Source organism: Dipodomys ordii, unplaced genomic scaffold, assembly GCF_000151885.1.
Source record: "Dipodomys ordii isolate 6190 unplaced genomic scaffold, Dord_2.0 Scaffold4, whole genome shotgun sequence".
In the NCBI taxonomy this organism is placed as follows: domain Eukaryota; kingdom Metazoa; phylum Chordata; class Mammalia; order Rodentia; family Heteromyidae; genus Dipodomys; species Dipodomys ordii.
The window spans coordinates 32,338,834-32,365,659 of NW_012267220.1; the positions used below are offsets into that span (position 1 = coordinate 32,338,834).

The 26,826-nt window shown below is 43.3% G+C and overlaps 1 protein-coding gene and 1 pseudogene across 2 annotated transcripts; one reads left to right on the forward strand and one right to left on the reverse strand.

Annotated features, from left to right (window-relative positions):
• Positions 1-3,563: 3,563 nt before the first annotated feature.
• Positions 3,564-6,507, reverse strand: LOC105991578 (annotated as a pseudogene). The gene is made up of 2 exons (XR_001175360.1): positions 6,455-6,507; positions 3,564-4,840 (listed from the first exon to the last, which is right to left on the reverse strand). The product of XR_001175360.1 is annotated as a heterogeneous nuclear ribonucleoprotein D-like pseudogene (transcript).
• Positions 6,508-7,081: 574 nt separating this feature from the next.
• Prosc (proline synthetase co-transcribed homolog (bacterial)) lies at positions 7,082-25,709 on the forward strand. The gene is made up of 9 exons (XM_013026862.1): positions 7,082-7,237; positions 11,092-11,199; positions 11,278-11,313; positions 12,012-12,087; positions 18,336-18,470; positions 21,394-21,536; positions 22,718-22,816; positions 24,206-24,377; positions 24,626-25,709. Exons 1-8 carry the CDS (start codon positions 7,139-7,141, stop codon positions 24,335-24,337), a joined length of 828 nt encoding a protein of 275 aa, XP_012882316.1. The 5' UTR covers positions 7,082-7,138; the 3' UTR covers positions 24,338-24,377; positions 24,626-25,709.
• Positions 25,710-26,826: the final 1,117 nt, after the last annotated feature.

The window sequence follows — 26,826 nt, forward strand, 5'->3', positions numbered from 1 at the left end:
AATTTTCAAAACAAATATTCTCTAAAAATAAAATAAGATTACAATTAGGATAGTATACAGAACATAGCCATGCAGCAAACATAGTTATTGAGAACATAAACCTCTGCAGAAATCTATGTAGACAATAAGCTAATTTGACCCTGAAAGGAATTGGCTGGTTCTAGGATCCCATTAAGTAAATAGGGGTACAGATAAGGCTCAGTAATAGGGCCTTAGTATGTGGAAAACTGAGCAAAAAAGCTCAAGGACAGTGCCCAGCCCTGAATTTAAGCCCCAGTACTGTTACAAAAGAAGTTAGAACTTTAGAAAAGACAAAAAGGAATGTAAGCAACTTGGTGTTTTTAAATTGTATGTTAGTCAGCTATCTCTTCTTGGAGCACCAAGAAACTAAAGAAGAAATTGGCTTGAGGAATAGAGTATGTAAAACTAAAAAGAAAATTATGTAAGTTAAGTCTGGCCAAATGGGAATAAGTATATTTCTACACATAGAAAATAACTAAATCCAAAGATTAGTTTAGATCACATTTTCCAATGTTCTTCAGAAATTGGGAAGATTCTGTGCTGTTTGGAATGATTTAAATGGACATTTCTTCTATGAAAAAAAAAAAGATCTCTAAAGGCCCTCCCAAGGTCTGAAGTTCTAGAATCTATATTGACATTTGGAAAGCAAATATGACAGCATGTTTGTGGAGGGATTGCTGCCATGGGCTACTCTGCCTGAATTCATTTAAGCTGGGATATGAGCATTATTTCTCCATTTCTCTTCAAAGCCAAATAACCAGGCAACAATAATGTTCTATTATTTTTCTTCTTTTAAAACAGTCACAGTTTAGAAGGAAAGCTATAAGGAAGCTTAGAAGGGAAGAATTTTTTTAATGTATATATGTTTTTCTCATAAAAAATTTCAGACTTTAGAAGTAAATGTTTAAAACATTTGATAGCATTTACAATGAATAACTATACCAGGATTCAGATTGTTTATAAGGTCAGTTCCTCTGGATATTTGTTTTCAAATCTTTTTTTCCTCCTTCATCCTTGTTATTTGGAGGGACTTAAAGACATTGCTAAGAAGGAAATTAACTTTGGACTTGAATTTTTTAAAGACTCATAGGATTAGATGAAAAGTTAATTAAATGGCTAATATCTTTCCAAGTAGAGAAGAAAATTTAAAAAACAGGATAGAGCTCAATAGTGGAACACATGTTGCACAAAGTTTTATGTTCAATCCCCAGCACCAAAAATAAATCCTAAAAGTTAGAAATGAGATTCTCAGTACGACAAAAGAGTAGGAAAAAGAGAGATGTGCCAGACATCATAGTGCATGCCTGGGATCTCAGCAAATGGAAGGCTGAGGCAAGAGGATGATGAGGACAGGCTAGGCAACATATTGAGACCCTGTCTTCAGAAAACAAAAGTAATAGGACTGGAATACAAAATGATGGTGAGACTAGGAACAATGCATCTTTTTATTTTTCCATTTGGATCTTAGAAATAAAAGCATCCTATATAAATCCACAATAAAACTTCTTATCACCTTGGTCTCCCTAGTTTTGTTTTGTTTTGCCAGTCCTGGGGCTTGAACTCAGGGTCTGGGCACTGTCCCTGAGCTTCTTTTGCTCAAGACTAGCACTCTTCCACTTGAGCCACAGCACTGCTTCCAGCTTTTTCTGTTTATGTGACTGAGGAATCAAACCCAGGGCTTCGTGAATGCTAGGCAAGCACTCTACCACTAAACCACCTTCCCAGCCCCTCCAAAGTTTTCTTTACAGAGTAATGTCATAATTGCTCACTACATTGAGGGTGAGGGTGACCCTGTCTTACAACTCACAGAAGAGAAAGGCCTGATCTATTAAATGAATTCAGCTACTTAGCATTGTGACCCCCCACCTGTATCATTACTGATTGGGTTCCTACCACAGAAAAATTGCTCTACACACATAAAAATTATAGGTAGGTGAGAAAGTCTCCCAGTGCTAGCAATCGAGACATTGAGTGCCCAAAGCTGAGGGGCTGGACTGGAAGACTCAGGCTTACAGCTCTAAACCAGGGGCCAAGTGATCCAGGCTTTAGGAGCTAGATAGACTAATATGACTCTACCTCTTGCTCTGGGCTTTAACCATCAATACTCAGGCTCTTGGCAACTGTTGAAATCCTCAGCATCCATCATCATTGCAGCACACAGCAGGTGGTATCTACTAGTGTTACAACTCTCATAGAAGCCTCAGGAGCCAGGACCTATACCCACAAAGGTTATAGCTGTCTGGCCTAGAGTTCAGGACACTCAACCTTTGCCAGTTGCTAGTTTTACAGCTCATAAGCCTACTGTGGTGAGATTCTTAGCCCTTATGGCATAATGAGCCCTCTTTCTTCAGCCTTGGCTCTTCCTTCTCTTTTTCTGCTGTTCTTTGTCTCATATACCTTTGCTCCTGTTGTTTCTGTCCCAGCTACTCTCTGGAGCATTTTTGTTTTGTTTTTGGTTGGTTGTAGGGCTTGAACTCTGGTCCTGGGCACTGTCCCTCAGCTCTTCAGTTCAAGGCAAGCAGTCTACCACTTGAGCCACAGCACCACTTCCAGTTTTCTGATAGTTAATTGGAGATGAGTCTCAACGGACGTTCCTATCTGGGCTGGCTTTGAACCGTGATCCTCAAATCTCAGCCTCCTGAGTAGCTAGGATTACAGGCGTGAGCCACTGTTGCCTGGCTCTCTCTAGAAGTCTTTAGCTGCCTTTTTTTTTGTCTGAGACAAGAACTTGAACTCGGCACCTGATGCTCTCTCATTGCCTAGTGTTCTACTAACTGAACTACGCCTCTAACTCTGACTGCATCTATTACTGCCATTGTACTACTGCTCAGCTGTCTCTTCATATCAGTTCAGCCTACTCTAGTAATGATAAAAAATCAAAAGTAGGCAAGAAAAATCCACAGGAGAGAAGTCACTTACTGACTCTGATATTGCAACAGCACGGGGAGGGTGACCCAGCTGGCACTAACAGCAGAATAAGGTAATGGCAAGGGTATTTGCAGCAATCTTAGTCATCCTTTGTGAAAGGCCTGGGTTTGCATTTGCACTAATAACAGGCCTTCTTTTGGGCCACTGAGGACAGTTCTCCCCTTTAGACCTGAGTGGGAATATAGGAAAAACACAATCATCTACAGTTCAAGGTTTACGATGACAAAATGATCTGGTATAAGCTGTTTGAAATAGTCATGACTGGGTTAATACCTTCTGGATCTAGAGTTGTACTTTGGCAGCAAGCAGCCTGCATAGAGTGTTTAAAAGCAGCAAAGCTGGTATGAGGGCTTTCCAGCTACTTGGCTGATATTCACTCAAGGCAGCCAGGACACAAGATAAAGGTCTAACCAAATCACCCCAGCTCCCAACATCTTTGCTTATTTAAAGGAAAAATAAATATTAAGAGGTGCTTATAGTAAAGGACTACCTTTAACATGTACAGTGGCTTTAACAGTATTTACTAGTGCTAACAATGTAACTCCTGTCCAGTGCCTATTGTCACCTGGATATACATTCCCTAGATCTATGAGGTATTTATGACTTTTTTTTTTACATAAGGAAGCATTTATTTGAGGTTTAACATGAAATTGTACAAATAAAAGTTTGTATAAACAAATCCACATTGAGTCATAACACATAGCAAAAGACAAACTAAAAACAAAGAAAGCTAACTGGCGGCTATATACAGTTGGACACAATTGTGTCTTATACACTAGAAAGTCTTTACAAAATAATCAGATCAACAGAAGACCAATCTTCAATGTAGTCCTGTAAGGTGAGATTTTCTTTAGCATCTCCTGCTTTCTCTAACGTTCTCCTTAGTATGGCTGGTAATTATTTTGGTGATTGCCACCACCTCGAGATGCCTTGCCATAAGTGCTCTGTTGACCACTGTAGTCTGCATATCCCTGTCCATATCCATAGTTCCCATAGTTATACCCAGTATAATCATATCCGCCATAGCCACTATAGTTTTGATCACCACCATAGGCACTATTGTAATTTCCATATCCTTGATCATAATAGCTATTAAATCCTTGGTTCCAGTTTTGGCCACGACCCCTAGTACCACCTCTTCCTCCAGCTGCAGCACCTCTTCCTCCTTTTTGTTGTTGCTGTTGCTGCCTATACACGTCCTTGGGCTGGGCAACTTTGATCTCACACTTCCCAGAACCAATTTGATGATATCTGCTTTCTAACAATTTCTTTACTGGCTCCTCATCTGTATATGTGATAAAGCAAAACCTTCTTCTCTCATTTGTTTTTGTATCCATGGGAAGTTCAATATTTTCAATGTCTCCAAAAGCTCCAAAATACTCTTTAATTTGTTCTTCAGAAGTATCTGGGCTCAATCCACCCACAAAAACCTTTTTAGGGGGTTCTTTGCCTTTCAAAGCTTTGGCTTTGATAGATCCTTTTAGGATCTATCAATTTGCCATCCAGTTTGTGTTCTTTCAGTTCCAAAACCTTATCAACACTAGCAGCATCTTTGAAAAGCACAAACCCAAATCCTCTTGATCTTCCGGTGACTGGATCTGTTTTGATTGTGCAGTCTACAACTTCCCCAAATCGAGACAAACACTCTGTCAGATCTTTCTTGCTCGTATCCCAGCTCAAGCCTCCAATAAACATTTTACCGTCATCCTGCTGATTCTTGCTCGCGTTGATTTTGGATCCCTCTGCGAACTCCTCTATGTTGCTGTACTCGTTCATGTCCTCCATGGTGGCGGAATGGTCGGTCGGAGGGTGGTGGCGCGTAGTCCGGCTGGCGGCAGCGGTGGAGCGTTGTATGGAGCTAGATTTAAAATGGCGGCGGAAGAGTGTATGACTTTTAAAAAATGTTTTTCAAATAGTTTTTCAAAAGTATTTCACCCTCATTTTACCCTTTCTCTAAGCATCCTTCTCCATGACCCTTTCATTCCTTTCACTACTTCCTGCTGGTTACTTCTACTAACTTTGTATCTTACAGGAAATATCTATATCGTTTTATGAAGGGCTGTTCCAATAATTTTAATCATTTACTTTTTCATCACTTTGATAGCAATATATCATCTAGAGACATTTGAAGTATTTGAACATAATTAGTCCTAATGTGTTTTACAATCCGAGTTGACAGATAATCCCATGCTATGGACAATGAAAAACTGCAATACTTAGATTAGGTCCTTTGTCTCTATGGTCTCAAAGAATGAGTCCACATAGGGAGACGTAAAATGGTAAAAAAAAAAAAAAAAAAAAAAAAATTTTTTAAAAAAAAGCAGCTCCTTTTAAACAGGAAGGGTCCCAAGGGAGGGCACTGCCTGGGATGCATAGTGCATGGATTAATGAGGTATCTTTACAAGAGAGCTACATGACTCTTGAGGTCAAGAGACTGCCTGTGGGATGGAATCAGTCCCCAGACCCAATCAGAGGCTCCAAACAGCCTGCACAAGCTCTCTGAAAGTCCTTTAGTCCCTCTGTCTGGCACACACCTCTGGGGTCCAATCAGCCTGCTGTTCTCATGCAAGTCTTCCAGGGATAATGGACCGCAGCCATTATGTGAGCCCAAGGGCTCTCATGTGCTACTGCTCAAAGCCATGTGATGTGATGTCTAGGGGCCCTGCATACAGGACTGCTCAAGGCCACGGTAAGAAATGTAGAACCTCTATAGGAGAAGGCCTTTGCTTTGATTGCCTAGCCTGACTCTCTCTCCTCTTCTCCTTCTATCTGGAGAGAATTGTAACCAAATATTTATCAAAAATTAAGTCTTTCTACTTGTCCATGACACTATTTTACCATCTGACTAATAAGTTTAGTATCCTGTTGTGTTAATATCTGTGGTGATTCTCTGGCTCTTCATCATGGGCTCATAGTTGGTTCAGGACTAGGAATGTATGTTGAGCTCTTTGAGATGGCCTAACCCCATTTGGGCTTTCCTCTGACAAATTAGCACTAGCCAAGGTGGCCCTTAATCATTAGAGTTATGGATAGCACCAAATGAAGCAGACTGTATAATGTAAACAATACATAATGATGCTAAGTATGATTTTTTTTTTTTTGGTTGTGGAGTTTGAGCTCTAGGCCTGGGCTCTGTCCCTCAGCTCTTCAGCTCAAGCTGAGCACTCTACCACTTGAGCCACAGCACCACTTTTCTGGTGGTTTATTGGAGATACAGGTCTCTTGGACTTTCTTGCCTGGGCTGGCTTTGAATGGTGATCCTCAGATCTCAGCCTCCTGAGTAGCTAGGATTATAGGCGTGAGCCACCAGCACCTGGCTAGTACCATTTTTTTTTTAAAGAATGTCTCATATGGTTTTTCTATCAATTGCTTGCTGAAATCTTACTCTGGATTTATTGGGTTCAATAAAAGTGTCTCAGATACAGCTCTCAGGCCCTGAGTTCAAGCCCAGGATCGGCACAAAAAAAAAATCCCGTTTGCGCTAAGGAGTTTCTATTCCCGGTACCTGCGCCCCAGAATTTTTGTGCAGATCTTGACATCTAGGGATCCGTTCGGCATTTTTGGGAGGGCAGGTCAAGGGGGTCCGGTTGTGGGGCCTGAACTCTGGGCCTGGGCGCTGTCCCTCAGCTCTTCAGCTCAAGGCTAGCGCTCTACCACCTGAGCCACAGTGCCACTTCCGGCTTTTTTATTTTCTGTTTATGTGGTACTGAGGAATCGAACCCAGGGCCTCACGCATGCAAGGCAAGCGCTCTACCGCCGAGCCACCTTCCCAGCCCCCATGCGGCCTTTTGAACGGCACTAGGCCACCCACGGCTGCTTTTTTTCCCTTCATAAGAGTCCTGGGGTGGGGAGCCGCAATGGCTCAGCCAGCAGGAAAGAGGCCGGCTGGCTTTCGGGCTCGGGCCGAGAGGACGTAGACACCGCACCAGGAGCGCTCCGACCCCGCAGGGAGCCCGACCGTCCCCACAACGCCCGCAGCGGGGCCCGCGGGCCCCCTAAGATGGCCGCCGAGGGCGGTCCGCTGGCTCCGTGCCCGCCCTGCGCTGCCCGGGATGGATTGAATAAGACAACTTGATTCTGAGCTGCGATTGGTCGTCAGTTCGTGAGGGGGCGGGACCGGAAGGTGGGCTCCGCCGCGGGTGCGGAAGGTTGGGGTGGGGGGGCGGCGCTCTGTGTCGCTCCCCGGAGAATGTGGAGAGCTGGCAGGATGTCCGCCGAACTGGGAGTGGGGCTCGCGCTGAGGACCGTGAATGAGCGCCTCCAGGAGGCCGTGGCGCGGCGGCCGCAGGTGAGGAAGGGGACCGCGCTGGGAGAGCGGGCGGCCGCCCTGCGGAGGGGGACCCCGCGCCGCCCCCGGTCGTCACGGTGACGCGCCGGGGTCTCCCCGAGGGGCGGGGCCAGCTGGCCGGGCGTGGGCCGGGGCTGCGGCGCGGCGTCGGCCGCGGTGGGGTTTCCTCGCGACCGCGCGCTGAGCCTGCTTGGCTGCCCCGAGGTTGGCGGGGTTGTCCCGCGGGGGGACCGTCGCGTCGGGCCGTTTCCTGTCGCTCGGTGTAGGGGTCTTGGTGGCCCCCATGAGAGCCAGCCGCCCCCAACCCACAGGCCGCACCGGGAGCGTCTGATAGCAGAAACACGAAAAGGAGCCAGACCCTCCCACGATCGCGTGTGGGTCAGCGTCTGACAGTCACTTCCACCCTCGGCCAACGTGGGCACGGATTGACCTGATTTTATAGGCGACAAAGCTGCACTTGGGCGTTTGGAATAGCCAGGAGCTGTCAGATGTCTATCAACAAGCTGTTACAGGGGAGATTTTTTTTTTCCTCTCCTTTCTCTTCTGTATATATTTTGTCTCCTCTTGAACTTTGATTAGACCAAAAGTCCAGAGGTCAACTCATCTCCAGGCAAGCTAAGGTGAATAGAGTGAAATGAGACAGCCCTAAACAGAAAAGATTTTTAAAAAAATCTTCTGAGCAAGCATTTATGAACTTAAAATGCTGTTCTGAAGAGTGAAGACCTAGTCTTTTTTTTTTTGGGGGGGGGGTAGGTCATGGGGCCTGAACTCTGGGCCTGGTCACTGTCCCTCAGCTCTTCAGCTCAAGGCTAGCACTCTACCACTTGAGCCACAGTGCCACTTCTGGCTTTTTCTACTTATGTGGTGCTGAGGAACCAGACCCAAGGCCTCATGCATGCAAGGCAAGCACTCTACCACTGAGCCACCTTCAGCCCCCTAATTAGTCTTTAATTAACTTTACTTTTACATGTTGCTTTGAATAAGTCACTTAACTATACTGGTCCTCAGTTTCCTCATCTGTACATGCAGTAGGATGGACTCTGAAAGTTCTTAGCTTTCTTCTGGCCTTACTGTTCTGTGATCCTCAGTGATTCTCCAAGGAAAGCCTAGGGATTCCTCTAATACATATTGGTGTGGGAAAGTCTATTAGGTGCATTCTGGGAGTGCCCAGCCCAACTGCATGTTCCACTTTCTTTCTGGAAGCCAAAATTCATGTACATAATCCTAGAAATTATGACATGGTCTCCTAAAAGGTTGAAGACACAGCCCCTCCCACAGTAGCAAGCAAGAGGATACTATGTACTAATGGTCCAAACTTGAACATGCTGTGGTTCCATGAAAACCACAATGAGTAGAGGTGAGGGGCAGTGGGAAAAATGAACTGTTTAAGGAGTCTCTTGTTACCTCCCAGTACATTTGGCTGCAGCTGAGTGCATGGAAAATTGCCCTTTAGATAATGGCTACTAGGAGAGGTTAGATATAGGTCTAATTATGTCACAGTCATCAGTTGATTGAGTCACAGATTGAACAGTGTATTTATTAGCCTATTTAGGCTACTTTCAGAGTGAATGAAGGCAACATTAAAAATTACACAAGAGGCAGGCACTGGTGGCTCACACCTGTAAGCCTAGCTAGCTACTCAGGAGGCTGAGATCTGAGGATTGTGGTTCAGAGACAGAAGAGGCAAAAAAGTCTGTGAGACTCTTATCTCCAATAAACTATCAGAAAACCAGAAGTGGAGCTGTGGCTGAAAGTGGTAGAGCAAAAGAATTCAAGGGCAGTGCCCAGGCCTTGAGTTCAAACCCCACAACCAACAAAAACAACAAATTACACCAAGGCTGGGAATGTGGCTTAGTGGTAGAGTGCTTGCCTAGCATGCATGAAGCCCTGGGTTCTATTCCTCAGTACCACATATACAGAAAAAGCTGGAAGTGGCACTGTGGCTCAAGTGATGCTAGTCTTGAACAAAAGAAGCTCAGGAGAGCTAAGGGACAGTGCCCAGGCCCCGAGTTCAAGCCCCAGGACTGGAAAAACATTACACAAGACTAGCTAGATGCTGTGGCTCACACCTGTAATTGTAGCTACTCAGGAGGCTGAGATCTGAGAATCACAGTTCAAAGCCAGCCTGGGCAGAAAAGTTGGTGAGACTCTTATCCAGTTAACCACCAGAAAACAAGGTGGTGCTGTGCCTTAAAGTGGTAGAGAACTTGCCTTGAGCAGAAGAGTTCAGGGATAGTGCCCGGGTCTTGAGTTCAAGCCACACAACCAACAAAATTAAAAAATGAAAAATTACAAGAGACTAGAGTCACCAAAGCTGACTGGGGTTTTAAAAGCCAAAAGTACTAATCTGAGTTTTTAATGATGTGATAGTTTTTTTGTTTTGTTGAAGTGTTAGGATCAGAACGAGAGCTCAGGCTTGCCCAGCTTAGCAAGCCATATACCATTGAGTCATACCCCTGCCCATGAACTGATTTTTAAATCTCCAAAATTGGTATTTGGGAGAATCATCTTGAGAATCACTTATTAAAAAGAAATTCTGGCTGGGTGCTGGTGGCTCATGCCTGTAATCCTAGCTACTCAGGAGGTTGAGATCTGAGGATCACAGTTCAAAGCCAGCCCAGGCAGGAAAGTCTGTGAGACTCTTATCTCCAATTAACCACTAGAAAACTGGAAGTGGAGCTGTGGCTGAAGCGGGAGAGCACTCGCCTTGAACTGAAGAGCACAGGGATAGCGCCCAGGCCCAGAGTTCAAGCCCCAGGACTGACCAAAAAAGAAATTTGCCAGATGCCAGTGGCTCATGCCTGTAATCCTAGCTACTCAGGAGGCTGAGATCTGAGGATTGTGGTTCAGAGCCAGCCCAGGCAGGAATGTCTGTGACACTCTGATCTCCAATTAACCACCAGGAAACTGAAGTGGCACTATCACTCAAGTGGTAGAGTGCTCATCTTGAGCTGAAGAGCTGAGGGATAGCGCCTAGGCCTAGAGTTCAAGCTCCACAACTCTCTCACACACACACACACAATTCTCAGCTGAGTGCTAGTGGCTCATACCTATAATCCTAGCTGCTCAGGATACGATCTGAGGATCACCATTTGAACCTGACAGGAAAGTTCATGAGACTTTCATCTCCAATTAACCACTAAAAAGATAGAAGTGAAGCTATGGCTTAGGTGGTAGATCATTGGGACAGAGCCGGGCACTGAGTTCAAGCCCCAAGATTGACACCAAAAAAACAAAAAGGAGATTCACAAGACTAGGGTAGAGTATCTAGCTTGAATGAGGCCCTGGATTCCATGTTCAACATTGTAAGCCAAAAGAAAAAAGATTCTTGTTCTCCAGTCAATTCATCACAACTCCTTGGGAACCTGGTGATGCTGATAAAGTTGATCAAAGACTACACCTCAAGAAAATCCTTTTTTAACTTGCTCAGCACTCCTGATAAAGAAATGTCTTCTGTTAATAAGGTAATTTAACATTAGGTTGAATATAAGGCATTTGCTTCCACCCTTTGAGGTTGATCTCTTGTAGTCTCTTTGGTTTCTGTTTTTGTCGGTTGTGGGGCTTGAACTTTGCCTGGGAGCTATCCCTTGCTCTCAGCTCAAGGCAAGCACTCTACCACTTGAGCCACAGTGCCACTTCAGGTTTTCTGGTGGTTAATTGGAGATGAGTCTCACTGGCTTTCCTGTCCAGGCTGGCCGAACTGGGATCCTCAGATCTCAGCCTCCTGATTAGCTAGGATTACAGGCATGAGTCACCGGCGCCCAGCTTTCTTGCAGTCTGTTTTACAGAATGTATCCTACTGGACTTGGGATATTCTCAAACATTCACTTATGTGGCTCTTTACCTCTTGACAGGATCTCCCAGCTATCCAACCCCGGCTTGTAGCAGTCAGCAAAACCAAACCTGCAGACATGGTGATTGAGGCTTACAATCATGGCCAGCGTACTTTTGGAGAGAACTATGTAAGAACCCTTTCCCAAAGAGCCTTTGGAAGTGCTATTGTTAACAAGCTTCTGACTTATTCTGCTTTTATCCTTTAGGTTCAGGAGCTACTAGAAAAAGCATCAAATCCTAAAGTAAGTAGACATCAGAATGCCTTCATTTGTATGTAAATCATGGCTTTTTGATTGAAAATTAAACCTTTGTTGATGGTGGAGTTTTAGAGGAAGACATTGGCTTGAGAGTTGAAATGTCCACTTTACCCTTGAGCCCCAAATAATTCTCAGTTGTCTATCTTTATTTTATTTTTTGCCAGTCCTGGGGCTTGAACTCAGGACTTGAGCAGTGTCCCTGAGCTTCTTTTGCTCAAAGCTAACACTCTACAATTTGAGCCACAGTACCACTTCCGGCTTTTTCTATATATGTGGTACTGAGGAATCAAACCCAGGGCTTTATGCATGCTAGGCAAGCACTCTACCACTAAGCCACATTCCCAGCCCATCAGTTGTCTATCTTTATTCAGACTGTAACTTTTCTTTTGTGGCTGTTTGGAAATGGTGATTTTAGAGGTTTCCTAAAATCTTGTGAGATTTGAACCCTTGAATCTCTCCATTTTTGATGAGTTGTATCTGGGAAATGGAGAGACTGGTGGGAAACGGAGCAGACACCTTAAGTTTTTCTCTGATGATCCTTTTGCCTCATCAGGAGACTAATTTTATTACACTTAGAGAGTCTATATTTAACTGTATGAAAGGTTCCCAGGACTGTGCAAGGATTTTGACCATCAAGTCTTACATAAAGTCTGAGTCAAACATAATTACCTTTTTCTCTTCAGATTCTATCTTCATGTCCTGAGATCAAATGGCACTTCATTGGCCACTTACAGAAACAAAATGTCAACAAATTGATGGGTAAGATAAAACTGTATGAAGGCAGAACTGCTCTGTCATAGACTCTGTTGGCAGCGGAGGGCTAACAGGGTGAATGAGGATGAATATGGTTGAAATGGTTTATTTATATCTTTGAAAGTAGAACAGAAAATCTTGTTGAGACTGTTTTAAGAAATGGAGTGTGGGCCAGGCGCTGGTGGCTCACGCATGTAATCCTAGCTATTCAGGAGGCTGAGATCTGAGGATCTCAGTTCAAAGCCAGCCCGGGGAAGAAAGTCTGTGAGACTCTTATCTCCAATAAACCATTAGAAAACCGGAAGTGGCGCTGTGGCTCAAGCAGTAGAGCACTCGCCTTGAGCTGAAAAGGGCAGGGACAGTGTCTAAGCCCTGCGTTCAAGTCCCAGGACTAGCAAAATAAAAAGGGAAGGGGGGAAGAAATGGAGAGTAGAGCTAGATGCTAGTGGCTCATACCTATAATCCTAACTATGCAGGAGGCCGAGATCTTAGGTTCAAAGTTCAAAGCCAGCCCTAGCAGGAAAGTAATTGAAACACTTTTTTTTTTTGGGGGGGGGGTCCAGTCATGGGGCCTGAACTCTGGGCCTGGGCGCTGTCCCTCAGCTCTTCAGCTCAAGGCTAGAACTCTATTACTTGAGCCACAGTGCCACCTCCAGCTTTTTTCTTATGTGGTACTGAGGAATCGAACCCAGGGCCTCGAGCATGCAAGGCAAGTGCTCTACCACTGAGCCACCTTCCCAGCCCGTAATTGAAACTCTTATCTCTAATTAACCACAAAGAAAGGAAGCTTAGGGAGGGAGGGAGAGAGGGAAGGAGGGAGGGAGGAAGGAAGGAAGGAAGAGACACAACTAGCTTTGAGCACAAAAAATAAAGACAGCGCTCTGGCCCTGAATTTAAGCCCCAGGATAGGCACACAGAACAAATAAAAAAGAAATGGGGAACTGAGTAAGGGAAAGCCATAGACTGGGCAACTTTAATTAAGATATGTTGTATATGTTGTGGAAATATCTCAATGAAACCCCTTTGTAGAACTCATATATGTTAATAATTTTAATAAAAAACTTGAACCTATTAGCATTATGAACAATAGCCAAGAATCAAACAATCCAAATCTTTACCAATTGATAAATAAAAAATATTTTTTAAAAAGCCTACTCTGTTATATGACTTATACCACCTTCTACATAAGAGAGAATAGCTTCAGCCAGGCACTTATGGTTCAGACTTGTAATCCTAGCTACTCAACAGGTTGAGATTGGAGGGTTGAGATTTGAAGCCACACAAGGCAGAAAAGTCCTCAAGACTTTATCTCCAGTTAACCAACAAAATGCATGATTGGAGGTGTGTTCTCTAAGTGGTAAGAGTGCCAGCCATGGGGCCAGAGTTCAAGCCCCCATTCTAGCAAAAAATAGAGCAGCTTTTACAACACACCAACTCACTATTTGTGTTGTGAGGTTTTGCTTGATAAAATACAATAAATAGGGGCTGGGAAGGTGGCTCAGTGGTAGAGTGTGTGCCTTGCATGCATGAGGCCCTGGGTTCAATTCCTCAGCACCACATAAGCAGAAAATAAAAAGCCAGAAGTGGCACTGTGGCTCAAGTGGTAGAGTGCTAGCCTTGAGCTGAAGGGCTGAGGGACAACGCCCAGCCCCAGAGTTCAGGCCCCATGATCGGACCAAAAATAAATAAATAAAAAATAAATAGGGCTAGTAATGTGACTTAGTGGTAGAGCGCTTGCCTAGTATGCATGAAGCCTGGGTTCGATTCCTCAGTGCCACATAAACAGAAAAAGCTGGAAGTGGCATTATGGATCAGGTGGTAGAGTACTAGCCTTGAGAAAAGTGCCCAGGGACAATGCCCAGGCCCTGAATTCAAACCCCAGGACTAGCAAAATAATATACATGTACGTGTGTGTGTGTGTGTGTGTGTGTGTGTGTGTGTGTGTGTGTGTGTGTGTATATATATATATATATATATATACAGTAAATAAAAAGGTGTAAAGTAAAATTAGGAATTGACTACAAGTGAATGAGGGTGTGGCTCTGTTAGAGCACTTGCCTAGGATTATAGAGGCCCTAGATTTAATTCTCCAGCAACACAAAAAATAGTATTAATAGTTTTCTACAGTAAGATTTAACAACATGACACCATAGAGATCTTGAGTAACTGAACTTATTTCTCTCAAAAAGAAAGTTTTTTTGCGCTGGGAATGTGGCTTCATGGTAAAGTGCTTGCCTATCATGCATGAAGTCCTGGGTTGGATTCCTCAGTACTGTATAAACAGAAAAGGCCAGAAGTGGCTCAAGTGGTAAAGTGCTAGCCTTGAGCAAAAGAAGCTCAGGGACAGTGTCCAGGCCCTGAGTTCAAGCCCCAGGACCAGCCAAAAACAAAAACAAAAAACATGATTTACAAATCTTTTCCTCACATGCACACGGTGACTAGTACCCAGCTAAATACTTGAAGTAGCCTAGTGCAGATAGATTACTGGGTTCTCTCTGTGCAGGTCTCTCCTCTTCCACATCCTGACAGGTGAATTCTGGCTGCCTAAGTCTTTCCATATGCTCAGCTCCATGTCCTCAACCAGGAGTTTACTACACTCTGCATGTGTTTCCCTAGCATCATATTCTAGAACACTCAGAGTAAGCTGGGGCAGTTGTAGAAGCTCACCTCATCTGTTTCCCATCTCAGATCATTTTTATTGCATGATATCTAGTTCTGATAAGCCATTCTTTTATATAGATGTCATATATTTTATCCATTTGGTTATTAGACAGCTAGTCAAGGTGGCTTCAGGAAGTAGAGATTGGGACGACTATTATTCAAGGCTAGGCCAGACAAAAATTATTAAGACCTTATCTCAATAAAATAAGCCAGGCTTGGTAGCATGCACTTGTCATCACAAATGTACAGTAGGTCATAGGTAAGAGGATCAAAGTCTGAAGCCCTATGTAAAAAGTGAGACCCACCTAAAAACTAAAGCACAAAAAAAAGGCTTAGAAGTATGGCTCAAGTGGTAAAGCACCTGAGTAATAAGGACAAGGCCCTGAACTTAAACCCCAGTACTAGTATTTTTAAAACGAAAAGGGAAAACCTGATTTCTATACTGTGTCTTATCTGGGAGATATATAATGTATTATTAAAAGATACTTCATGTTGGGTGTGAAGGAACTTTATACACACACACACACAATATACATGCATACATACATACACCTATTTTTTTGGGGGGGGGTGTCAGGGGGCTTGAACTCGAGTCTGGCTCTTTCCCCTGAGTTCTTCAGCTCAAGGCTAGCATTCTACCACTTGAGCCACGGTGCCACTTCCGGTTTTCTAGTACTTAATTGGAGATAAGAGTCTCAGGGACTTTCCTGCCTGGGCTGGCTTTAAACTGTGATCCTCAGATCTCAGCCTCATGAGTAGCATGAGCCACTGACGCCTGGCAGGAATTTATATTCTTAATTTGAAATAAAAACTGTAAACTGGTCTGGGAATATGGCTTAGTGGTAGAGTGATTGCCTAGCATGCATGAAGCCCTGGGCTCAATTCCTTACTACTACATAAGCACAAAAGGCGGGAAGTGGTGCTGTGACTCAAATGGTAGAATGCTAGCCTTGAGCAAAAGAAGCTCAGGGACAGTGCCCAGTCTCTGAATTGAAGCCCCAGGACTGGCCAAAAAAAAAAAGGTAAAAATATTACAAATAGAGGAAAGTACTTAATTTTCTGAGACTTAGGAAAAGGCCTTTCTAAGCAGGACAAAAATCAAGGAACTAAGCCGAACACCAGTGGCTCACGCCTGTAATCCTAGCTGCTCAGGGGATGAGATCTGAGGATCTCAGTTCAAAGCCAGCCCAGGCAGGAAAAGTCCATGAGACTCTTTTTTTTCTTTTTTTTAATAATTCTTTTTGGTTCAGTCATGGGGCCTGTACTCTGGGCCTGGGCGCTGTCCCTCAGCTCTTCAGCTCAAGGCTAGCGCTCTACCACTTGAGCCACAGTGCCACTTCTGGCTTTTGTGTGTTGCTTATGTGGTGCTGAGGAATCGAACCTAGGGCCTCAGGCATGGAAGGCAAGCACTCTACCACTGAGCCAACTTCCCAGCCTCCCTGAGACTCTTATCTCCAATAAACCACTAGAAAACTGGAAGTGGTGCTGTGGCTCAAGTGGTAGAGCACTCACCTTGAAGAGCGCAAGGACAGCGCCCAAGCCCAGAGTTCAAGTCCCACAACCAACCAAAAAAATAAAAATTTAGGGACCGAAAACAGCAAATTTGATTAAACAAAAATTAAGTTTCTGTATGTCAATGCTAAATATAAGTTCAGATTGAGTGGAATGTAATACTTTGAAATGGAGGAAACATTACTGTCCAAAACATATATAAAAACAATCTTTATATTATTTATAAGAAATACATAAGAATTAACAGGCATTTTACAAAGAGGAAAAATACAAAAGATCAGTAACTAAACAAAAAGTGTTTTAATCTAGACCAGAAATATAAAATAATAAATTCCATTTCTCTTTTTGTCAATTGTGGGACCTGAACTCTGGGCCTGTGTGCTGTCCCTCAGCTCTTCAGCTCAAGGCAAGCACTACCATTTGAGCCACAGCACCACTTCTGGCTTTTTCTGCTTATATGGTGCTGAGAAATTGAAACCAGAGCCTTGTCCATGCAAGGCAAGCATTTTTTACCACTGAGCCACCTTCCCAGCCCCAATGAATTCCATTTCTTATTAATCAGATTTCTAAAAAAAGAAAAATGGCCAACATCTAGTGTTTTTGTTTTTCTTTTTGTGCCTATACTGGGGCTTGAACTCAAGACCTATGTTCATGCTTACCATTTTCAATCAAGGCTGACATTCTGTCACTTAAACCATACCTCCACTTTTGGCTTTGTGGGGGGGGGGGTTAATTGGAGATAAAAGTCATGGATGTTCCTGCCTGGACTAGCCTCAAATTGAGATCTTCATAGCTCAGCTTCCATTTGGTTAGATTACAGGCATGAGCCACCAGCACCTAGTGCTAGTGTTTTGAATAAGTCAGCATTTCTATATCTATCCAGAAAGATTCTAAGATGGTTGGGTCTGTCTTGGAGGATATAGCTCAGTGATAAGTCCTGGCTTATCATTTGCAGGGGCCTAGGTTTGATCACTAGCACAACAACAACAAAAAAATATAGTCAATATGCTTAAATCAGATCTCAGCACCTCTGTTTTCCCTACTATATGGAGATAATAATGTTTGATGAACTGTGGTGAAGACTGCAAAGAAATAATGTTGGCTGGGACAGTGGCACTTATGTGTAGTGGCAGCTGCTAAGTATACTCACACAAGAAAATCATTAAGGTCAAGCAGTGGCTCATGCCTGTAATCCTAACTACTCAGGAGGCTGAGATCTGATGATCACGGTTCAGAGCCAGTCAAGGCAGGAAAGTCCATGAGACTCTTATCTCCAGCTAACTACCAGAAAACCGGAAGTGGCACAGTGGCTCAAGTGGTAGAGTGCTTTCCATGAGCTGAAGAACTCAGAGACAGCACCCAAGCCCAGAGTTCAAGCCCCATGACTGACCAAAAAAAAAAATCGTTAAGATCAAGGCCATCCTATTCAACATACAAGGCCCTGTCTCAAAGAAGAAAAAAAGAAAAAGGTCAGTGGTAAAACACCTTCCTGTATACACAAAGCCCTGAGTTCAATCCCCATCACAGGAAGAAAGGAAAAGAAAAAGTGAAAGGGAATCATTAGCATACTCTACAAAAGATTTCAGTGTTCAGTAAAAAATAAGTTGTACAGGCTTGCCTCTGCCACCATCACTCTTTTATCTGAGGCAAGATTGAAACTTCATCATTGGTAATTGCATCTTTGCTTCCTGTGTGGGTCATTCTGTTTTCAGTCCTTTTCAAAGGATCTATTGCAGAAACTTTAGAACATGGTCATTGTCATCTTGCCATTTCTCAGTTTGAACTAATACATAATTAGATCAAGCCTGCTATTCACAATCTCTTTAATTACCAGCTTCTTGAAGCACCTGGGTACCTATGCTGTCTGATTATAGTATGTTGGTATTTACTTTGCTGATAAAACAAGATGGTCTAACCTTTGAACTTGAGTTTAGCAAAACTCTCATATTTGTGTGCTTAGTGGAACTAAGATTTAACTGTCTTTTCCAGGGATGTTTTTTATTCTACCACCTCAAAGATTTATTACATGTGCCTGCTGCAGTGGATTAAATAAAGAATCTCCCACCTCTTTCTCATTACAGCTGTCCCCAACCTGTTCATGCTGGAAACAGTGGATTCTGTGAAGTTGGCAGATAAAGTGAACAGCTCCTGGCAGAAAAAAAGTTCTCCAGAAAGGTTAAAAGTTATGGTCCAGATTAATACCAGTGGAGAAGAGAGTAAGTTACCAGATCTGAATTGCAGGGTTTCTTCCCTTAGGGTAGCTAAAATGCAGAGAGAATGGTGAGCATTACTATCTGGGGATAGGACTATAGAAACTCATTGTTTCATGTATGATCTAGAAGTGTAATGACATGAAGCCAGTCTATGCATAATTCTTTAATACACCATGTGTGTTATGTCTTAATTTGTGGGAAGAGAGGAAGAATCAGAAGGGATTATGTCTTTGATCTCCTAAAAATTCCCAAAGGTCACCACTCCTCAAAGGATTTATAGTTACATGTATAAAAAAAAACGCATAAGAAAAGATACTTCATCAAGCTGGGTATGGTGATACATTCCTGTAATTCAACACTCAAGAAAAACAAGCCGGGCGCCAGTGGCTCACACCTGTAATCCTAGGCTGAGATCTGAGGATCAAGGTTCGAAGCCAGCCCAGGCAGGAAAGTCTGTGAGACTCTTATCTCCAATAAATCACTAGAAAACCGGAAGTGGCGCTGTGGCTCAAGCGGTAGAGCGCTCGCCTTGAGCTGAAGAGCACAGGGACAGTGCTCAAGCCCAGAGTTCAAATTCAAGCCCCACAACCAAAAAGAAAAGAAAAACAAAAGAGGTGCCAGTGGCTCGTGCCTATAATCCTAGCTACTCAGAAGGCTGAGAGCTAAGGATCATGGAGCTGTGGCTCAAGTGTTAGAGTGCTAGCCTTGAGTGAAAAAGCTAAGGGACAGAGCCTTATGTTCAAGCTCCAATACCAACACACACACACACACACACACACACACACACAAAGGGAAAGCTGAGCACAAGTCAGGGACTGTCAGGAGGATTGGGTTAACACTCTTAACAGGGAGAAGTATGGCCTTTGATATCAGATAAGCAGGGCTTGAGCTATACTTATTTTGAGCTTTGGAACTTTGGGTCAGTGACCTATCCTCTCTGTACCTTGCTTGTATGGCAGTAGCCTAATTATTCCCATGGCAGAGGGTGAGGTGAGGATTGGATGTGGTGATGCAAGCAAAGCTGGCAACACAGAACCTTAAACATCTTACTTGTTAGATTTCTATTACGAATAAACATTTGACAGCTGGGAAAGTGGCTTAGAGGTAGAGTGCTTGCCTAGCATGCATGAAGTCCTAAGTTCAATTCCTCAATACCACATATACAGAAAAGGCCAGAAGTAGTGCTGTGGCTCAAGTGGCAAAGTGCTAGCCTTGAGCAAAAGAAGCTCAGGGACAGTGCCCAGGTCCTAAGTTCAAGCCCAGGACTGGCAAAAAATAAAAATAAATGTTTGAGCTGATGTCTCACACTTGTAAATCCTAGCCATTCAGGAGGGTGAGATCTGAGGATCTAGATTGAAAGCTGTCCCTGGAAGGAAAAGTCCAAAAAGACATCTTGAACTACCAAAAAACCAGAAGTAGAGCTGTGGCTCAAAGGAGAGATGCTAGTCTTGAGTGGAAAAGCTACAGGGCAGTTCACAGGCCATGAGTTCAAGCCCCAAGACCAGCACAAAAAAAAGAAAAGAAAGAAAGAAAAGAAATGTTTGAATGTCATGCATTTGCTTACAGCCATCCAGGCAACTATATTCATTGAGTCTTAGCACGAAGGGGCACAGTATAGGCATCTGTTTCCAGATATGCCTTGGAGTCAAGCTACCTGCGTTCAAATATCACTTCTGCAGTTGCTGTTTGTTTGACCTTAGAAAGGCATTTAGCCTCCCTGTGTCACAGTTTCTTCATCTTTAGAATGGGGCTTGTAGGAAAACTTACTCCTAGAGCTATTATTATATTAAATGAAAAACTCTTCAGACTTGGATTTCAACAGTTACCATTGTACTGTATACACATGCTACATAACATTGTTACATAGGCAATTCTCAGATTGATTCTGTGTCAACTTTATTACATCATTTCTTGACAAGTAGCTGTGAATCACCCCAACTTAGTATGGAAATGAATGGTCATAAATAACTTCCTTCAGTTGTTAAGCCTTTTAAATACAACTATTCAAGATAGTTCTATTGTTAATACATCAATAAAACCATAGCTATCAAATGTAGAAAGATAGTTATCAGGTTTATCTGGGATTTTGGCTGTGTGATTCTTCTGGTATCCCAAGAAATGTTAGATTATTTTTTTCTATTCCCTCTCCTTGCTGTCTCAGCTAAAATCCTGAGAAAGGCCAGCAGTGTAGCTCAGGAGTAGAACACTTACCAAGAATATAAGAAGCACCACCAAAAATAAATAAAAAGTTATCATCCTGGGATGTAGTGAAGAGAATGAAATTTACATCTTTTTCCTTGAGAAGTTCAGAGCTGAACCTGAAGGGGAACAACACTGAGGAGCTCTAATACAAAAGACAAACTGAGGGCTGGGAAGGTGGCTCAGTGGTAGAGCGCTTGCCTTGCATGCCTGAGGCCCTGGGTTCGATTCCTCAGCACCACATAAGCAAAAAGAAAAAAGCCAGAAATGGTGCTGTGGCTCAAGTGGCAGAGCGCTAGCCTTGAGCTGAAGAGCTAAGGGACAGTGCCCAGGCCCAGAGTTCAGCCCCCACGACCGGACCCAAAAGACAAACTGGGTGCTCACGCCTATAATCCTAGCTATGCAGGAGGCTGAGATCTGAGATCATTGTTCCAAGTCAGCTAGGCAGGAAAGTGTGATTCTTATCTCCAATTAAGTACCAAAAAGCCAGAAGCTGAGGTGTGGCTCAAGTGGTAGAGTGCTAGTGTTGAACGTACATGCTCAGGGAAGTGCCCAGATCCATAGTTCAAGTCCCAAGACCAGCACCAAAAACAAAAGACTTGAGGATAGGTTATTTCACAAGATATTCATCTGCATCACTTCTGCTACAAGGAAGAGAAGAGAATGGTACCTTCCTCTGGCTCTTTAGGACTCACCTCCAAATGCATCTTCTGTCTCTTTTGTGAAGGTAAACATGGCCTTCTGCCTGCTGAGATGATAGCAGTGGTGGAACACATCAATGCCAAGTGCCCCAACCTGGAATTTGTGGGGCTGATGACCATAGGAAGCTTTGGGCATGACCTTAGTCAAGGACCAAACCCAGACTTTCAGGTACCAGGAGCTGGGGATGATGCTCATGTGTGAAAGGCATACTGCAGCTCATAGAGCATATGTTTTTGCATGTGTGGGATCCTGGTTAGATACCCCGCATCCACAATGGAACAGAAGTATCACAGTGGAATACTGTAGTAAGTTCAGAGACATCCCAGAAGTAGTTCAACTTGTGGAATGGCTACATTCTTACAAATAATGAGCCCTTCCCCCCTAATGCTTGTAGTTTTATTTTGTGGTTGGATTGTTTTGTTTTAGTGTTTTTGTTGTTTGGTTTTGTTTTCAGTGCTGAGGATATAACCTAGAGCCACTAGACAAGCATTCTATCACTGATACACCCCAGCCCTGATAGTTTTCTTGAAAACTGAGGAAACTAAAAGCTTAAATAACTTCTAGCAATTTTTGTTGTTGTTTTGTTGTCCATCGTGAGGCTTGAACTCTGGCCTGGGCACTGTCCCTCAGTGGTTAGGCTAGTGCTCTACCACTTGAGCCACAGCACCATTTCTGGTTTTCTGGTAGTTAATTGGAGATAAGAGTCTCGTGGACTTTTTCCCTGGCTGGCTTTGAACCTCTATCCTCAGATCTCAGCCTCCTGAGTAACTAGGATTTTCAGGTGTGAGCCTTCAGTGCCCAGCACTTCTAGCAGTTTTAACAAGCCTCAGAATCATAAAAGAATCAAAACACAATCTTTAGAGAAATTCGGATCTGACCATTTGCTTTCTTTTTTTGTTGGTTGTTTTTGTTTTGTGGTAGGAGAGGTTTGAAACAGGGGCTTGATATGTTACCCAGGCAAAATTAAAAGTCAAGATTCCTGTCTGGTGCTAATAGCGCATACCTGTAAGTCTAGTTACTAAGGAGGCTGAGATCTGAGAATCCCAGTTCAAACCCAGCCCAGACAGGAAAATCCATGAGACTGTTATCTCCAATTAACCACTAAAAAACCAGAAGCAATTATGTGGCTCAAAGTGGTAGCCTTGAGCAGAAAGAGCTCAGGGACAGCACTCAGGCCCTGAGTTCAAGCCCCATGACTGACCCAAAAAGAAAAAAAAAAGTCAAGATTCTTCTGCTTTCCAACTACTAGGAATACAGACTTATGTTACCTTGCCCAGCACATCTGGCCACTGTTAGACACAATTGGAGACGGCAGGAGTAGAACAGTCTCATATTTGTGTTTCTGTCAGGTATTACTGTCCCTGCGAAAGGAGCTGTGTAAAAAACTGAGCATCCCTGCTGACCAGGTTGAACTGAGCATGGGCATGTCCGGTGACTTCCAGCATGCAGTAAGTATCCTTCCTGGTGTCTTCAACCTCGATTGTAAGGTTCTAAGCAAAGCAACAGAGTACCCAGTTGCAGTGGTTCTACTATTCCAGTGTTTCCTCTTCTTCATACCCTTGCTTTTTTGGAATGTAATTTACAGAAATTATAGCCTGCATCTATTTTTTTTAACTCAGTATAATCCCCTTAAAGGAAATAACCTAAAGTAAAATGAGAAAAATAAGAAATTAAGCTATAAGCTAGTAGTGGGGGGTTATAGCTCAAGGGTAAAGTGTGTGCTTAGGATGTAATAAGTCCTAGGTTTTGATCCCCAGAGAGAGAGAAACTGATCCCCAAACAAAAAGAAATAAAGTAAACATAGAACAACTATAAATAAGATGGCAACTCATATACATGTGTTTCTAAAATAGTAAATAACTTGATAACAAGTCTAAAAATCAGCCATGCACAAGTGGCTCATACCTATAATCCTAGCTGCTCAGGAAGGCTAAGATTGAGGATCACAATTTGAAGCCAGCCCAGGCAGAAAAGTCCATGAGACTCCTTGAGAGCCTTGGCTCTCGTGGTGGAGTGCTAGTCTTGAGCACAAAAGCTCAGGGTCAGCCCCAGAATAAACCCCAGGACCAGCAAAAAAAAAAAAAAAAGTTCTAAAGTATAAATTTGCATTCTGCTTCCAGATGATTATATATACCATATGTAATATATTAATAAATATGTTAATAAATAATATAATTTATATATTATATAATTTGAAATTATTTGTGCTTCTAACTAACATGGCATTTGCTTGTGTGCTTAGATAAGTATTAGGTTGTTTTCATTTGCCTAACCAGCACATTGGAAAGGCAAATGGGCTGCGAAAATAGCTCTTTTATTGTGCAGTTGTTTCTCACATACCTCAAGACATCCAACATCCCTGGTCCTCACCCAATACCATCAAATTCCCCAACCATTGTGGCAACCGAAGGATTAATTACTGCTTCTCAAATACCCACTTTAAGGCAGTCCTGTTCCAAGGACAGTTCCTAGCAGTCTTTAGCTTTAGCCAGTCTTTTTTTTTTTTTTTTTTGGTCTTTGTGCCAGTTCTGGGTTCGTGAACTCAGGACCTTGCACTCGAAGGCACTCTTTTTTTTTTATTTTGCCAGTCCTGGGACTTGAACTCGAGGCCTGGGTACTGTCCCTGCACTTCATTTGCTCAAGGCTAGCACTCTACCGCTTGAGCCACAGTGCCGAACTCAGAGCTTCATGTATGCTAGGCAAACACACTACCACTAGGCCACATTCCCAGCACCCCACTGTTCTTTATAACAGTCTCTGGGAAGCCAGAAAAGGAGGCACAGTAGCACATTTTACTGTTAAACTCTGTCCTTGATGTTTTCTTCTCTTTCCCACAGATTGAAGTAGGATCTACTAATGTCCGAATAGGGAGCACCATTTTTGGAGAGCGGGATTACTCAAAGAAACCTGTTCCAGACAAGACCACAGCAGACTTAAAGGGCCCAGTGGGGGTGACACAGGAACACTGAGCTAAGGACAGCTAAGAAGACCAACTATGCACTAACCTAGGCTTCCATCTCTTTTTTTTGTCAGTCATGGGGCTTGAAGTCTGGGCTTGGGCACTGTCCCTGTGCTCTTCAGCTCAAGGCGAGCGCTCTACTGCTTGAGCCACAGCACCACTTCCAGTTTTCTAGTGGTTTATTGGAGATAAGAGTCCCACAGACTTTCCTGCCCCGGCTGGCTTTGAACCTTGATCCTCAGATCTCAGCCTCCTGAGTAGGTAGGATTACAGGCTTGAGCCACCGGCACCCGGCTAGGCTTCCATCTTGATACACCCCATGTTCCAGCCCAGTCCTGCTCTGGATAGAGTGCTGAGGATCACATGTGCTGATGGAAAGAAACCATTTGTGCTTAGTCTTTGCTATAAGAAGCTGACTTCAAGCAGTAGTTTTGGATCAGATTTGAGAAATGCAGACACTTCTGCAAAAGAGTAGCCAGGAATTAAGTTCAATACTGAATTCTTCCCAGGAGCACCAATCAATCCATGAATGCCTTTTCCCGGATAAAACTTGGGTCACTGATGCCTCTAATCAGGGAAATCAGATGGATTGCCATTTCTCATTCCACTTTAATAGGAAATTCTTCATTGAACCATTGCCATTGCTGCTCTGGAAGAAGGTGATTTCTGTCCCTAGTTTTCTCTAGACAGTATATCTGGAAGGTATGCTTTGCTAGGAACAGTCATACAGGTAACTTCAAGCAGTGGCTCCAAACACAAATTATCACTAGTAAAGTGTCACTGACAGTTGTAATAGTGGTCCTGGAGTTCCAGGAGTACTTGTAATTAAGAGGTAAGCCTTTGTGACAACCTCTTTACAACCGGATTTGAGCTTCCTCTAGGACCTATAGCAGTGGGAATTGAATGAGATTTCTCCACCGTGATTCTTTTCTAGTGATGTTTAGCAAAGACCAATGAATCTCATCCCCCTCAAATGGGCACATGGTTTCAACAAGGCTTTGCTTTGTGTTTTCCTTTCCAGGGGTACACTTTCCAGAGACATTAAAGCTTACCCTCTATATTCATATGCCAGGATTTTACAGTTCTCAGTTATTCATAAAGTAGCAAGATTGTCAAAAAACAAAGCACAATTCTCAACTATTCCCAACAGATAGCTTCAGTTTATTTTCTAGACAGTTTTTTCCTTGTTTATTCAACCCCCAATCTTAATTTTATGGATTAATTTTCAGAACATATTGCTGCTGCTGAATGTAATTTTGTAAAATAACCCTGTACTGTTTCAAAGCTACAGTGTGATATTTCAGCCCATTAAATAAAAATGTGAGTTTGAATGATACCATCTGTGCCAAGTACAAAGCAATTAAAAGATTTATTTTTTATGATCTGGTGTGATGACTGAATATACCAAAAGAGCACTGGAGCCTGTAAGCAGCAGCTGCTTCCCTCTCTGGGATGGCAGCCTGGCTTTGGGAAGGCTACCACTGGGTCACAGGTGCCATGGGATATATCTTGCTATCGTTGAAAAGGGGTTTGTGAGACTTAAAGGGTAAGAAAAGTGAAGGGTTTTGTTTTGGTGGGGGTTTTATTTGGGGGGGAGGGTGGTTGTTTTGTATTTTGTGCCAGTCCTGGGGCTTGAACTTGGGACCTGGGAACTTTTTTTCTTTTTTTTTTTTTGGTCAAGTTGTGGGGCTTGCCTGGGCTCTCAATTCTTCAGCTCACGGCAAGCGTTCTACCACTTGAGCCACAGCACCACTTCCAGTTTTCTGGTACTTTATTGGAGATTAGGGTCTCATGGACGTTCCTGCCTGGGCTGGCTTTGAACCGTGATCCTCAGATCTCAGCCTCCAAAATAGCTAGGATTACAGATGTGAGCCACCAGCGCTGGGCATTATTCTTAAGCTTTTGTGCTTGCTTTACCACTTGAGCCACTGCTTCACTTCCAACTTTTTTGGTAGTTAATTGGAGATACTAGTCTCACCCACTTTCCTTTCTCAGGCTGGCTTTGAGTTGCAGTCCTCAGATCTCAGCCTTCTGAGTGGCTAGAATTACACGTATGAATCACCAGAGCCCAGCAGAAAAGAGAAGTCTTAGCAGAGTGTAGTGGTGCATGCCTGTAATCTTAGCACCGCAGAAGATTTCAAGTTTGAGGCCAGCTTGGGCTACATAAGAAGATTCTAATTTTTTTTTTTTTAAGTTTCTCTTGCTGAAGAACGCTTTAGAATTGCCTCTAGATGGCAACATTAGCCAACCTGATTGGTGAGTGTTGGCCCAGGTCAGAAGTTTGCCCTGGAAGGTACTTCTGGTAATTTAGTCCCATTCCCCTTTTATGGACAGAAATGGAAGCCAGAGAGGACATAACTTTCTCCAAGTACTACGGCATACTTTACAGATGGCTTAGGAGCTTCAGCTTCCTCATCTCTATATTAGTATAACTCTTTGGAACAAAACAAAAAAAAAAGATCTCTGGCTTGTGCCTGGATATGAGGAACAAGATACAAG